The following is a 16826-nucleotide window of genomic DNA, read 5'->3' as shown; positions in this document are numbered from 1 at the left end:
CACCACCATCACCATCATCACCATCCTCAATGCCATCATTATCCACATCCTCATTACGAACACCAACACCATCACTATTATCAGCAAAACCTATTCTATCTAGTAAGTCAAACTTCGTATTTATGAATCACTTCTCTGGTTGTTTTTAGTTTATGTGATTTTTAATGGTTATGTACATACAAAGCTGAACATCCAAACAAGAGTATAAGTAAATTATTAAGATATTTGCAAACATCTGGATATCCATTAGTATCTAAATAATCAGGTCTCTGTTGATGATTAATTTTTCATTTATAGCTAGGAGCTTGAGGTTGCATTTGTAGCCTCCTCTTCATCTGGTAGCCACTGTCCTAATCCAAATCCTCATCATCTCTTCCTCCCTGGATGAACACAGACTTCTCCTAACTGGCTTCCCTGCCTACTGGATTTTCTATTTTTTGTTTGGTCATTATAGTCTTTCTCCCATAATGAGAATGATTATCTCTTTGTGGTTTTAACTTTCCTTCGCCTAATGACTAACGATACTAAGCACATTTTAATGTGTTTATTTGCATTTCTTCTTTGGTGAAGTGTGTGTTCAAATCTTTTATCTTTCTTTTTTTCTTTACTGAGATATCTTATCATGTTGTAATATAGGTCTTTATATATCAAATATTATATGTTTTAAAATACTAGATACAAGTACTTTCTCAGGTGTACGTTTGGCAAATATTTTCTCTCAGTCTATAACCTGTCTTTTCATTTTCTTAAAATTGTTTTTTGAAAAGCAGAATTTTTAAAGTTTTAATGAAGTCCAATTTCCCAAGTTTTTTTCTTTAGTCAAATGTGCTTTTGTGTTTCATCTAAGAAATCTTCACTTGACCAGAATTCTCAAAGATTTTTTCCTGTTTTCTTCTAGAAGTATCATAGTTGTAGATTTTCCATTTAGTTCTATGATCCATTTTTGTTGACTTTTTAATATGGCTCCAGGGATTTTTTTTTCATATAGATCTTTAATCATTTCAATGCCATTTGTCTAAAAGACTCTCCTAATTCCACTGAAATAACTGGGCACCTTTTCCAAAAATAAAATAATCATTAATACATGGGTCTATTTCTAAACTTCCTCTTATTCTTCTGATTTATGTGACTATTCTCATGCCCATATCACATTGTCTCTATTCCTGCAGCTTTAGAGTAAGTCATGAAATCAGGTAGTGTGAGTGCTTCAACTTTACTTTTTCTTCTTTTTTAAAAATTGCTTGGCTAACCTAGGTTTTTGGCTTTTGATATAAAACTTCAGAGTCAACTTGTCAATCTGTACAAAAAATATCTGCTGGGATTTTTAGTTTGGATTGTATTGAGTCCATATGTAAATTTGGAGAAAATTGACATCTTTTTTTTTTTTTTTTTTTTTTTTTTTTTTTTTTTAAGATTTTATTTATTTATTTGACAGAGATAGAGACAGCCAGCGAGAGAGGGAACACAAGCAGGGGGAGTGGGAGAGGAAGAAGCAGGCTCATAGCGGAGGAGCCTGATGTGGGGCTCGATCCCATAACGCCGGGATCACGCCCTGAGCCGAAGGCAGACGCTTAACCGCTGTGCCACCCAGGCGCCCCGAGAAAATTGACATCTTAATAATACTGAGGTTTCTGATCATCAACACAGTGCATCTCTTCATTTATTGAGATCTTTCATTTATCTCATTATTTATTTTTCCACATACAAATTTTGCCCATGGTTATCAGACTTATCCATAATAATTTCATGGTTTTTGATGCTATTGTAAAACATATTTTAAAAACTTTCTATTTCGATATTTATCTTTGTGGCTAGGGAGTTAACTTTTTCCCTCAAACAATGAAGCATTTATCATTGGAGATATAATGATAATTTTTGAATTTATTCATTTCTTAGTTTCTAAACCTCTTTCCTATCCATTATCAGATTTTTAGTTTTACAGATCAGAAAACAGATGTTCATTTGTAATATGTGGTGGAATAAGAATTAGATCCCAGATTAGAACAAGCCTGTCTTTGGGCTGGAAATTCACTAAAGCCCTTTAGAACTGGCTTTCATATTTCACCAAGAGATACTAGAAATTGGTTTGGCATGCCAAATAACTTTTCCTTTTCTCAGCCTTAGTTGTGTGTCTATGAGGGGTTGTTCATCAGTAACCCATGTTTTCTTTTCATTGTAGCTGCTGAAATGACAACGGCACCCATTATCTCTGAGGCTGAGGAAACACCAATAGGTACTTAAAAATGCAGCTTTTTTGAGTTTATACTGAAACCTTGTATCTTAAAACTTATTCAAGTTTACAAGTTATTTTGTATTTCTAGAAATAAGAAGAAAATGGCAATTTAATGACAAACATTACTAGAAGTCTCCAGTCCCTACCAGAATCCTTGAGGTAGTTAAATAAAGATGTTTCTGAGAATATGCTCCCAGAACTACTAAATCAACACCATGTTAAGATGAATTGTACTCACACACACACACACACACACACACACAGGTTCAATGGTCTGATGAATTTAGGAAACATTGCATTAAATAGGTTTCTTTACTACAGATGTCTAGGAGATTTTAATATACAATTAATCCTATAAAATCCCTACTAGAAGTCATAGCAGGCCATGCTCATGCAATATACTCGACCCGAATCCCTTTTCTTAATGTATCATCTCTTAAGAAGTTTTCTGCATAGTATCAGTAAGGAAAATGTAAAATCCAAGTGTCTGGGATTAATACATATGCTACCACAATATTCTAATCAAATTAAAATGTGGGGCACCTGCCTGGCTCAGTCAGTGGGGCATGTGACTCTTGATCTTGGGGTTGTGAGTTTGAGCCCCATGTTGGGTTTAGCGATTACTTAAAAATAAAAAAATAATAATAAATAAAATAAAATAAAATAAAATAAAATCTTAAAAAAAAAAAAAGCCTAGTCCCTCATGTCCTTGAATGTCTGAATTCAAGGTCACTGTCCTCCAATACCTGTGCTACCTGAAAGGAGCTCACCCCCCTCCCCCTCCACGCGTTTCTCACGGTAGCTTCCCCTGGTCTCCAGAAGAAGACATTTCCTGTATATTTGTGTCTTTTCTGTTGACATCCCTCATAATCCACCTCATATTACAGTTACTTGTATGCATATTCTAGCTTCTAAGGCTTTCAAATGCAGGTTCTCTGTCTCAGTTTCTTCGCATTGAATAAGTATTCGTTATGAATGGTGGCACACAGCATTATTAATTTGCAGAGGCTGACTTTATTGCCTTTAGGTTTCCCTAAGTATGATGTTCTTAAATATATCTTGTTTCTTAAGGATTTATGTCTACTGAGCCAAGGACTCAAGGGTAAGTTTACCACGAATATCTAACACATGTCTAAAAAGCTAAACAATCTTATTTGATGGTGATGATGGTGACTTACTTAGATGAATCAAAAGAAAACACAAAGTTCCAGAAGAGTCTTATAATGGAACTTTCCAGCAGTGTGCTTGCTTTTTTCTTCTTCCGCGACTGACTGATGGTGACCTAGCTTTGTGGTTCCTCCTAGTTGACAGCTTCTCGGAGCCCTCACTGATGGCAGGCCCTGAGAACTTGACACCTCCACCTAGAGGTATGGGAAGTAGTTCCTGAGAAATTAAGGGATGATGGAAAGCTTGGACAGAGGCATTTCTCCAAGCTGGAGAGAAACCACAGGCAGTGTTAAAACGGGAGATGGCCCACTTACAAGTCATAGCATTTAGAGCAATTTTCTTCATCATTTTTCACCTTTTCTTTTGCCTCAACTTCTTCATCTGTAAAATGGAAACCCATGCTCACCACATGGGGTTGTAAAGATTAAGAGAGAAATGTTTAAGTTAGTGCCTTTCTAAGGCTCTGGCACTTCACTTACCAACAACAAATGTTAGTTCCTGTCTCAGTTTCCTTTACATAGTAAAGATTATGGGGCAAAAGGCACCAAGTTGCTATAAGACTAATATAGTCTGGCCAGCAAGGGGTCTACTTAGCTATGACTCGCATATGGACAGTCATTTCTTATTTCATTGATATATTGACATCTCATATTTTTACCCTATTCATGGCGGAGGAATAACATATAGATAAAATGATTAGGAGCAGTTAGGAATTCTGAAAATTTCTAAAAGAGAGTTTCATATTTTGAAAAGGGGGATTTAGTAAAGACTCATGGAGGGGATTTGAAATTGAAGACAGTTCTGGTTATTACTGTGTGGCTACATGAGTACTGTGTGATCTTGCATATTTATAAAGCAGGGATATGACCACCTAGGGATTCCAAAGGATGAAGGAAAACTTACAGGGTTGGGAAGGCCAGTCACCTGGTGTTCCTCGTCCTTGTGTCTCCCCAGGAGCCTGGATGGCCGTGAGGTTGGTGAATGGGACAGGGAGGTGCTCAGGCCGCGTGGAGATTCACATCCAGGGCATGTGGGGCACCGTGTGTGATGACCTCTGGGACCTGGCTGAGGCCACAGTCGTGTGTCACCAGCTGCAGTGTGGCCAGGCCACAGCTGCCCCCACAGGGGCCCACTTTGGGGAGGGCTCTGGGAAGATTCTGCTGGACGATGTGCAGTGTGCCGGCACTGAGAGCCACCTGGGGGAGTGTGAGCACAGGGCTGAGGCCGGGCACAACTGTGGGCACCTGGAGGATGCTAGTGTCATATGTGCAGGTAAGGGGCTGTCACCTCCCACGATGTCACTGCTTTTATGCCTCTTCAGGCATTCTCAGCCTGCAGTCACACCAGCCATTCAGCAATGTACTGAAGAAGCCCCATATTGTAAGTCTTATTATTAGAAGCCATGCCTATGCCTTCCAATCTTCAGGTTCTGATGGTCTATCAGCCTCCAGCCCCACCCCAAGGCCTGAGGCTTCTTCCTCATTGTATGCACTCACAGGTAGGTCCTCTTTTCTTGCTGCTTTTGCTTTTGGTTCTACTTACCCTCTAGAAGGCACTTCGTCAATCTACACCGTGCTAGAGGTACTTGGAGATGCAGAGCTGCCCAATTCCTCTTTACTGTTCAAACTCTGTAGATAAGAATGAAAAGGGGCACAACTTTTACAAGATGGGATGCTTATCTATCATCTAGAATTCTCAAAATATTCCTTTCTGTCTCTCAGTAGTTTTTGCTGGGGAATCCAAATTGTATTCCACTGGTCTAGGAGTTCAATTCATTGCTATCAAACCAATTTTAAAAAGACCCAAAAGGTTAAAAACATTATAAAAAGCAGATGATGCCCAGCACATCTGACTACTTATCAGATCCTAGCAGAAGGGCGAGGGAGCTCAAATTGGTGCCTGTAGAGCCTATGAGGATGGGGAAGGCTGCAGAGCCCCCCAATCTGAGGACCCCGGTGTGGGCACTGTTCCTCCAGCATCCGACCTGTGCTGGATCTCCCTCTCCTCTGGCAGCAGCCATGGCACCTGTGGGTTATTATTGAAAGTTAAGGCCGGTTGGACCAACACAATTCTGCCAAGGAAAAAAAATGACACCACAAATCTGCTCTCCACATTAAATATCCAGTTGGCTGGGTTAATTGTGATTTAACAATTTAAACACTAATTCAGCCCACTGACCCCATAGTGATATGGCAGTAAGATCATTTGGACTGATGTTTGATGAGACAAAATAAGGAACAAAATAGGAATCCACTCCAGGTGGTAGATAAGCATCCCATCTTGTAAGGTGAGTTAGCCAAACACCCGAGGCAAGACTAAAAAGTCCAGTCACTGATACAAATGCCATGTCCCCATGATTGCACACAGCTGGTGGTTTCCTAAAAGAGAAAGAAGAAAGATGGCACAGAGAGAACCAGAAATGAACTCATGAGCACTCCAAGATCTAGAGTGTACAGGCCATGGGCAATATTGCAAAAACCTCATCTTAGAGACTGGAGAACTAAGTGTAAAGACAAGGCAAAGTGAGGGCTTCCCTGCCTAAAACTTTGTGGGGGAAACCAGTGGACGACTCAATGTCATATTTTCAGAATGTTCTCTTTGTCAGCATCTTCTTTCCTGTGTGGGGTTGGCAGGCTCTTGGTCACAAGTGATGTCTCTGTTTCTACCCTTTGACAGGTGATGGACTGTCAGCTCCCATACCCACAACACACCCTCCTACGCTTCACTCTACACTCACACCAGCAGGTAATGCCTCCCTGTGACTTGCCTAGTGTTGTGCTCCATGTTTTCTGAGCATCTGATCTGTGTCATGCACAGAAGTACATGCTTTCCCAATATTGTTCTTCCACAATAACCATAAAGGAAGGTGTGATCTCCAACGTTTCACAAATGCATGAACAGAGGCTCAGAAAAGACACATGAACAGAAGACACTGTGTGACACTAGAGTCATACAACCATACGTGGTGAAGGTTGGATCACCAAGACCCACCCAACTACAAGGATCATGTTGGTTTCAGTGTGTTTTTCTTGGGCACGTGGATCAATGTTACCACTGGGTGTATTAGAGGAGGAAGGTGGGAACAAGGACTAACTGCTCATCCCAAGGTGATCTGAGAAAATCATGTAGAAGTATATGAATAGGCTGTCTACACCAGAGAATCTACTAGAACAGAAGATATGAAAGACAACATGTCAACTTGTAATTTGGATTGTCCATTCTCCTTGCACTGCTGCAGTTGAGCAACATCGATCTCCTCGGCTAAATCTAGACCTTCTCCTTAGCTCATAAGCCAATGCCTCCTTGCCTCCAACTGCAGAACTAACATTTCCATTAGCCATATCTCCTATATGTCACCAGGTAATCAATGAACAATGCCTTTAAAAATTGCCTGGGGATATTGACTTTCAGGTCTGTTGGGCTACACTGCAAAAGACTAGTCCTCTTGATTAGAACAAATAGAAAAGATAAATAAAGAAAGCTACCAAAGCTGTTCTTTTACTGTAGGTGATGACAATTATGTGACCAAGAGACAAAATTTCTGAAAACTTGAGCAATTATCACCTAGCATTATACCCCAATATTGGAAATCTCCCTGACCTCAGAGACCCAGGTCTCTGATAGCTGTCTTGCTTCTGCCTCCCCAGGAGCTTGGATGGCCGTGAGGCTGGTGAATGGCACAGGGAGGTGCTCAGGCCGCGTGGAGATTCACATCCAGGGCATGTGGGGCACCGTGTGTGATGACCTCTGGGACCTTGCCGAGGCCACAGTCGTGTGTCGCCAGCTGCAGTGTGGCCAGGCCATGGCTGCCCCCACAGGGGCCCACTTTGGAGCGGGCTCTGGGAAGATTCTGCTGGACGATGTGCAGTGTGCTGGCACTGAGAGCCACCTGGGGGAGTGTGAGCACAGGGCTGAGGCCGGGCACAACTGCGGGCACCTGGAGGATGCTGGTGTTGTCTGCACAGGTAAAGGGCTTCTTTTTCTCCCCCTTTAGACAGTTCTCAATGATTATTTTAATAACTCCTATGTTATATATGGCACCATAGACCTTAGCATGTGGATTTCTTCTGGCCATCAGGTGCTGATGATTCACCAGGCCCCACTCCAACCCCAGAGCCTGAAACTGCCACCCCTTCATACGCACTGTCAGGTCAGTTCATTCTTTGCTTAGTTCTTTTGCTTTGAAGATTATCCGCCCTAGAACGTCCCTTTCTTAAGCCAGTTAGCCGGGTCTTCACATTGAACAACTTCAGGGGGCACCACCCGCCTAGAACGCACTGTGAATTGAATCCCCAGGCAGGTCATCACATGTTCTACGTGAATGGTGACTCCTGGGCTTGTGCAGCTCAGTAGTCCCACGTGGTTGAGTCATTCCAGGGTGAAATAGTTATCAGCCATTCTACATGGTACCACATCATACAGAGGGGCACAGAGCAGAAGGGGAATCAGGTTTCTCATTTCATCACGTAGACCTCTTAAATAAATCCTGACCTTGCTAAAATGAAGCCTGGGTGTTGAGAATGTTTAGTTGTTTCGAAAGTGTTCAGAGGCTAAGTCTATTAAAATAAAATCAGTTATGATTGAATTAATTTCTCTCAAGTGGTATTTATGGTGATCAAGACATATTTTAAAAAACTGCTTAAAGATTCACATATCAGTAGCTATTTATGTGATCATTACACAACATCCTTTTAATTTCAAGAATCTGAAAAATACAGGAACAAATAAGTGGTTAGAAGAGGACACAGCATATGAAAATGAATAGTTCCTTCCTCTGTAGAAATTTATTTATTTATTTATTTATTTATTTATTTATTTATTTATTTTTAACATGGAACATCATACATTTTATTTGAAAAATCACATGCTTTTGCAGAGATATGAATAGTGGTTGTTTGGGGAAAAATACATAACTTTATAAAACTGGTCACATTTAATCAGTATATTTATTTATTTATTTATTTATTTATTTATTTATTTATTTTTTAAATATTTTTTTATTATATTATGTTAGTCACCATACAGTACATCCCCAGTTTTTGATGCAGTGTTCCGTGATTCATTATTTGTGTATAACACCCAGTGCACCATGCAATACGTGCCCTCCTTAATACCCATCACCAGCCTATCCCAATCTCCCACTTCCCTCCCCTCTAAAGCCCTCAGTTTGTTTCCCAGAGTCCACAGTCTCTCATGGTTCATTCCCCCTTCTGTTTACTCCCCCTTCATTCTTCCCTTTCTTCTCCTACTGATCTTCCTATTTCTTATGTTCCATACATGAGTGAAACCATATGATAATTGTCTTTCTGTGCTTGACTTATTTCACTTAGCATAATCCCCTCCAGTCCCATCCATGTTGCTGTAAATGTTGGGTAATCGTTCTTTCTGATGGCTGAGTAATATTCCATTGTATATATGGACCACAGCTTCTTAATTCAGTCATCTGTTGAAGGGCATCTCGGCTCCTTCCATGATTTAGCTATTGTGGGCAATGCTGCTATGAACATTGGGGTGCATATGGCCCTTCTCTTCACTACGTCTGTATCTTTGGGGTAAATACCCAGTAGTGCAATTGCATCATAGGGTAGCTCAATTTTTAACTTTTTAAGGGACCTCCACACTGTTTTCCAAAGTGGCTGTACCAACTTGCATTCCTACCAACAGTGTAAGAGGGATCCCCTTTCTCCACATCCTCTCCAACATTTGTTGTTTCCTGCCTTGTCAATTTTTGCCATTCTAACTGGCTTAAGGTGGTATCTCACTGTGGTTTTGATTTGAATTTCCCTGATGGCTAATGATTTTGAACATTTTTTCATGTGTTTGTTAGCCATTTGCATGTCTTCATTGGAAAAGTGTCTGTTCATATCTTCTGCCCACTTTTTGATTTGATTATTTGTTTCCTGTGTATTGAGTTTGAGAAGTTCTTTGTAGATCTTGGATGCTAGTCTTTTATCTGTAGTGTCGTTTGCAAATATCTTCTCCCATTCCATGGGCTGCCTCTTAGTGTTTTTTTTTTTTTACTGTTTCCTTGGTTGTACAGAAGCTTTTTATCTTGATGAAGTCCCACAAGTTCATTTTTTCTTTTGTTTCTCTTGCCTTTGGAGATGTGTCATGAAAAAAGTAGATATTTAATAGGAGAGTAGTGAAGCCTGTTTCCTTAAGTACATGATACCTGGGTGTCATAATAAAATGGTTGCTAGTGAAATTCTCACTGGCAGTAGCCACACACTCACAGGGTCCCCTTCTTTACTCTGATTGGAACTGAGTCTCAGTTTCTTCACCATTAAGAGTAAAGCTTCTGGTGTGTTTTTGACATACTAAGACTGAGTCTACATTATACCATGTACAAAGAACCATAGGTCCAACCAAAGAAAAATTATGTGATTATTTTCCCTTTTCTATTCCAGCCCATTTTAAATAACAAATTTGATGGTTTAACAACTTCTAGATAGTCTAGTTCCAAATTATTTGAACAGATCACAATAATGAAGTGGCTAGCTGATTGTTTACATATATAAAATAATATTATGAAAAGTATCAAACTCACTGTCAAATGTTAAGAATAGTATCATGAACTCCTGGTACCCACTACTGAGCTTTATCAAATCCTAATACTTTGTTCTAATTGTTTGAAATCTTTTTAAAAAGAAAACAACATAACAGCACATTAAAAGGGTCATACATCATGATCAAGTGTGATCTTTCCCTGAGATGCAAGAATAATTCAACATATACAAATCAATAAATGTGATATGCCAGATTAACATAATAAAAGATTTTAAAAATGGGTCAAATCGATGAAGGGGTTAAGAATACACTTATTGTGATAAGCTCTGAGTAACATATAGAATTGTTGAATCACAATGTTGTACATTTGAAACTAATATATCCCTATATGTTAATTATACTGGAATTACAATTTTAAAAAATAATTAAATAACTTTTTTAGAAAAAGAAAAAAATCACATGATGCAGAAAAAGCATTTGACAAAATTTAACACCCTTTCATGATGAAAGTGCTTAACAAACTAGGTGTAGAAGGAATGTACGTTGATATAAGAAAGGCCATAATATGACAAGACCATACCTAACATCATGCACAATGGTGAAAATTTGAACACTTTTCCTTAAAGTTCAGAAGAAAAGACAGTGTGCTCACTCTTGCCACTTCTATTCAATATAGTACTGGAAATCCTAGCCAGATCAATTAGGCAAGAAAAAGAAATAAAAGAAATTCAAATGGAAAGGAAAAAGTAAAATTCTGTTTCCAGATGACATGATCCTATATGTAGAAAACTCTAAGCACTCCACAGAGAAAAAAAAAAAGTTAGAACTAAAAAACAAAATCAGTCAAGTTACAAGATACAGAATCAACATAAAAAAATCAATTGTGTTTCTCTACACTAACAATGAGCCATCCAAAAAGAAAATTAAGAAGACAATCCCATTTACAATAGCATCAACAAGAATAAAATACTTAAGGAATTAACTTAACCAAAGTTGTGAAAGATCTGTCCACTGAAAATTACAAAACATTAGTGAAAGAAATTAAAAGAAATACAAATAAAAGCTAAAGACATGGGGCGTCTGGGTGGCTTAGTTGTTAAGCGTCTGCCTTCGGTTCAGGGCATGATCCCAGGTCCTGGGATCGAGCCCCGTATCGGGCTCACTACTCTGCTGGGAGCCTGCTTCTTCCTCTCCCACTCCCCCTGCTTGTGTTCCCTCTCTCACTGTGTCTCTCTCTGTCCAATAAAAAGTTAATCTTTAAAAAAAAATGGTAAAGACATCCATGTTCATGGAGTGGAAGACTTAATATTGTTACAATGTCCATACTATCCAAAGAGATCTACAGACTCAAAACTATTACCACCAAAATCCCAGTGGCAATTTTCATAGAGAAAGGAAAAAAACCCTAAAATTCATATGAAACTACAAAGACTCAGAATAGCAAAAGTGATCTTGAGAAAGAACAAAGCTGGAGACATCACATTTACTGATTTCAAGATGTATTAGAAACCCACTCTAAGGTACTGGCATAAAAATAGGCATATAGGGGCGCCTGGGTAGCGCAGTCGTTAAAAAGTCTGCCTTCGGCTCAGGGCGTGATCCCGGCGTACCGGGATCAAGTCCCACATCGGGCTCCTCCGCTATGAGCCTGCTTCTTCCTCTCCCACTCCCCCTGCTTGTGTTCCCTCTCTCGCTGGCTGTCTCTCTCTGTCAAATAAATAAATAAAATCTTTTTTTAAAAAAATAGGCATATAGACCAATGGAAGAGAATAGAGAAATAAACCCACACATGTATAGTCAACTGATCTTTGACAAGGGTACCAAGAACACACAATGGAAAAAGGATGGTCTCTTCAACAAATGATATGGGGAAAACTGAATATCCATAAGCAAAAAAAATGAAATTGGACCCCTACCTTATACCATACACAAAAACTAACTCAAAATAGATTAAAGACTTAAACATGACACCTGAAATTATTAAATTCCTAGAACAAAACAAGGGAAGTCTTTTTCATACTGGTCTTGGCAATAACTTCTTGGATATGACACCTAAAACCCAGGCAACAAAAAACAAAAATAGGTAAGTGGGACTGTATCAACCCAAGCTTCTGCACAGCAGAAGTAACAATCCACAGAATTAAAGGCAACCTATGGAATGGGAGAAAATATTTGCAAACCATATATCTGCTAAGGGGTTAATTTCCAAAATCTATATGGAGCTCCTAAAACTTAATGGAAAAAAAAATTGAATAACCAGATTTTTAAAAATGGGCAAAAGACTTGAACAGACATTTCTCCAAAGAGGACGTAAAAGTGTCCAACAGGTATATGAAAAGATGTTCAACATCATTAATTATTAGGGAAATGCAGATCAAAACTACAATAAGATATCACCTCACACCTGTGAGGATGGCTGCTATTTTCTTTAGATTTATTTATTTGAGAGCGAGAGAGAGAGAACTTAGGTGTGAGTGTGCATGGGGGAGGGGCAGAGGGAAGGGAAGAGAGAGAGAATCTCAAGCAGACTCTGGGCTGAGCAGAGATCCCGACACAAGACTCGATCTCATGACCCTGAGATCACGACCTGAGCTGAAATCAAGAGTCAGACACTTAACCGACTGAGCCACCCCGACACCCCAGGATGGCTACTATTTATAAAAAGAGAGAAAACAAGTATTAATGAGGTTGTGGAGAAATTGGAACCCTTGTACACTATTAGTAGAAATGTAAAATGGTTCAGCTGTTATGGAAAGCATTTCAAAGATTCCTCAAAAAATTAAAAATAGAACTACCATACGATTCAGCAATCCCACTTCTGGGTAATATATCCAAAGAATTGAAATCAGGATCTCAAAGAAATATCTGTATTGCCATGTTCACTGTAGCACCATTCACAATAGTCAAGATATAGAAGAAACCTGCATGTCCATCAAGAGATGACCGGATAAAGAACATGTGGTATAGACATACAATGAAATATTATTCAGCCTTAAAAAAGAAGGAAATTCTGCCATTTGTAACAACATAGGTGAACCTGGAAGACGTAATACTAAGTGAAATAAACTAGTCACAGAAGAATAAACACTGCATGATTTCACTTACATGATGTATCTAAAATAGTCAAACTGACAGAAACAGAGAATAGAATGGTGGTTGTCAGGGGTTGAGGGGAGGGGAAAATGGAGTTTACTGGGGAAGAAGTTTCAGTTATGCTAGATGAATAAATGCTAGAGATCTGCCATACACATGATGCCTATAGTTCACAATACAGTATCGTGCACTTCAAAATTTGTAAAGAGGATACACACCATGTTAAGTATTCGCACCAAAAAAAAAAAAAGAGGAAGGAAGAACACAGAGGAATTCTGGGAGGTGCTGGTTGTGTCTGTTACCATGACTGTGGTGATGGTATCACAAGTGTTTGCATATGTTCCAGCCCAGCCAGCCGTACACATTGAGTATGTGCCGCTCTCTGGATTTCAAGGCTACCTTGATAAAGCTGTTTTAAAAAGGAAAAAAACAATACTCTATTGCCATTCTATGAGTTAATAAGATGAAAACGGGGCTGCCTTAACACCCAAGGAAGCCTCACATGGCTTAGGCTACTCAGAGCCCAGATAAAGCCCCCACAAATAAATGGAAAATATTCAGCCATTTAATTGTTTGTGTGTCCCTGTGGTATGGCACATCTGGATTGCTCCTCAAAGGAAAAGGGGAAAAAATCCATAATTGGCTGTGTAGGCCCTTCGCACACCGGCACACCATCCAGGTATGAACGTTTTCATCCCACAGCGAGTCTGAGACCCAGTGCTGGATGAGTGCCGCAGGAAAGGAGGTGGGAATGCAGACCAAAAACCCTAGCAGGACAGATTTGTTCCTAGCCTTCTCTTTGGGCTTGTCAGAAGTTCCCTCTCCCAGTGTGGGGAGGTGGGAGGTGGTATCTAGCAGTGAACCGGGCGTCTCTTTGCTTTACGTGCACAGGTGACGTACTGACAGCAGCTGTGCCCACTGCAAAGCCTGCCACACTTCCTGTGACAACTACTCCGGCAGGTCAGTTGTTGTTTCTTCTACGGGAACTAGAGGAAGGGCCCTGTGGGCCAAACACTGGGCTGGCCTCTTCCCAGACCTGACGCCATGCCGAGTGCCGATCTTGGCCTTGGGAGGACTCATTGCCTGAAGAGGAACAGAGCCGGGAACTGACATTTATGTTTGACTGTGATCTTCAAGCTGGGTGGTGTTTGAACGTTGGTCTTTCTCAAGTTGAGATTAGGGGATGTCCCGATGACTGGAGATGCCTCTGTTTGTCCCCACTGACAGGTGATGGATTATTTGCAACCGTAGTCACATCAGAGCCCGTGGCCCCACTATCCACACCCACACCCCTGGCAGGTGAGTCCTTGGGAAAATGGGGGGAGGAGCTAATGTTTGTGGAACAACCACAATGTGATAAAACAGAGAATCAGATGCGTTCATAGAATGGACAATTCACAACAACCTATCAGCATTATTCTCCCCACAACTCCACTATTATTTCATAAAATGAAACACAGAAAGGATCACTTTCTAGCATCACCCACCTACAACATGAAGAAGCCAACATTTGGGCACATATCAGTCCCACGTGATGACTAGACTTCTGGGTCAGAGGACAGTATGTCTGAAGCTACCTCTGGACTACTGGGAAGAGAACATTCTCGCAAGTCTAATTGTTATGCTGGAGGTATATTAAGACCGTAGCCAGGAAACTGGGGATTCAGCTGTGGGTCATCACTTACTCTATAGCTTTTAGTACAAAATTCCTAATTGGAAAAACTTTCAAATTTATATTTTCAGCGTGACACGCAAAATGGCAAAATATATCCTTTCGGTATACCTAGCACTCTGTATCAGGAATGAGCCCCAATCTGTTTCTTCCTTTCTCACCATGCCTATACATCTGCGTTTACAAAGGGGAAAAATCCATTGTACCGTTTTGGCATCGTAAGATTGGTTCCACAGTAACTCACATCAGCAGTAACTGAGTTTTTCCAGGTCAAGCGTAATCATGTGAGTGTGTTTAAAATTAATACCGTGGCAGAAGTTGACGGCTGCGTGTAGTCATTCTGCTACTTTCTAAAAGAGCATCACGCAGCAGTTACGCATGACCTCTGCTGTTTCAGACCCTGGCTTGACATCCCTGGGGCCCTTAGGCACTTTTGCCTTCAGGGACCCCTTTCTCCATAAATATATATATACGTTTAATTATATTTTATGAGAGTGTTGGTATAAAGACAAGTGGAAAGCAGACTAGATTGTAGTCATCTTTTTCTTCTAATTTTAAAAGAAAAGAAGACATTTGGGGGGGCCTTTAAAAAGTCACATGGGCCCAGGCAGTGTGCCCACTGCGTCTGATCCATCTGGGTTGTTCTGAATAACCAGGAGCCTGAATTCACCACCAACACCCTAACGTTATTTGGGGAAGAGGGAAGACATGACTTTTGCCCACCATGAAGCTGTTTCAAATTGGGGTTGGGAGGCTGGATTCTGACTTACTTTACAGCTTCTTGGGGTGCAGAATCGACTTGCTGTGGTAAGAGCCGTTCCAAGTCCACGTCCTCAGAGCTGGGCTCAGTAGGCCAGGCTGCCTGTTAGCAGGGACATTTTTGGACCAAGGTTGCTCACAGGAGCCTTGTTGTAAAGAGAGGTTCATCTTTTGGGGAACAGTGCACACAGTTCCTGGTAGGACTGAGTTAAGAACAGTAGGTAATAGTCACACTTGGATGTTTCCATGCTTTTCTGGAATGATGTGGGGAGAAGGGTGTCCACGGACTAAATATTGACAGCCCAGGAGAACTGGGACTTGTAGGGGAGCTTGACCTACAACCTCTCAGCAGGCGTCCTCACCTTCTTTTCTGAGCATAATCTCCTCGTGATTATACTAATGGTGCACATTTCCACCTGCAATTTTACTCACATGTATATGCTAACCGATCTCAAAAGAACCTGTGTGTTAGAGAAATATTACTACTTCTATTATTTGCATTATGTTGTATTATATTGTATTATACTGTATTATACATTTTTACTCCTATTTTGAAAGCTAGAACACTTCATACAAGACACAGACTCTTAAACACATCGTTTAACTAAGAAATCCAGTGAGGAAGTGGTTTCTGCTTCTTATCTCTTCCGTGTAGGGAACTGGGACATACGGAAGATCACTATTGACTTAACAGAGAAACCCACCAGCTTTTTTTAGAACATTCTAGAATGTAGAATGTCAATATCATGGCCAGGGCAACAAATAAAACAACCATCAGAATTGCAGATACTTTCACTAGACAGAAATAATCTCACAGCTTATTTCTCCTTTCTTTTTTATTTTTTAAAGATTTTATTTATTTATTTGACAGAGATAGAGACAGCCAGCGAGAGAGGGAACACAAGCAGGGGGAGTGGGAGAAGAAGAAGCAGGCTCATAGCAGAGGAGCCCGATGCGGGGCTCGATCCCATAACACTGGTATCACGCCCTGAGCCGAAGGCAGACACTTAACGACTGAGCCACCCAGGCGCCCCTATTTCTCCTTTCTTAAACATTTCATCTGTGAAGACAACTTGATGAAGCAAAATAGTATCTGTTTTTCTGTATCTAACTGAAAAGAAGGACTTTTTCTTCCTTTTTACCTTGCTGAGATCTTTCTTGCAGGCAGCGGCGAGGAGCTGTTCGAATCTCTCTGGTTAGCAGTGAAGGAAAAGAGCAAGTCTGAGTAGCTCTGCACTTAAACAATAAGAATCAGAAAACAAAAGAAAGAAAATTTTGATAAAAGGAATGTGAGCATATGTTTTGCGTCTACAGAAACAGGTCTTCATCTCTAATAAATTAGAATTTATTATAAAAATTCTATAGGATGAAAACCCATTGCTGCTTGTTAATTCC

General features: G+C 40.2%; 1 protein-coding gene across 1 annotated transcript in view; it reads left to right on the top strand.

The window, feature by feature from the left end:
- LOC148109753 (scavenger receptor cysteine-rich domain-containing protein DMBT1-like) overlaps positions 1-16826 on the top strand; it is a 118362-nt gene that overhangs the window by 29098 nt on the left and 72438 nt on the right. The window contains exons 14-19 of the mRNA XM_087862502.1: positions 7-102; positions 2180-2233; positions 4827-4898; positions 6077-6145; positions 13892-13960; positions 14228-14299. Of these exons, the coding sequence (XP_087718628.1) occupies positions 7-102; positions 2180-2233; positions 4827-4898; positions 6077-6145; positions 13892-13960; positions 14228-14299 (432 nt within the window). The remainder of the gene's footprint in view (positions 1-6; positions 103-2179; positions 2234-4826; positions 4899-6076; positions 6146-13891; positions 13961-14227; positions 14300-16826) is intronic.

Source organism: Ursus americanus, chromosome 6, assembly GCF_024610735.1.
Source record: "Ursus americanus isolate L20-20 chromosome 6, mUrsAme1.1.p, whole genome shotgun sequence".
NCBI lineage: Eukaryota > Metazoa > Chordata > Mammalia > Carnivora > Ursidae > Ursus > Ursus americanus.
Note: the sequence above shows the minus strand (reverse complement) of the source record. Positions and strands in the feature narration are given on the sequence as shown.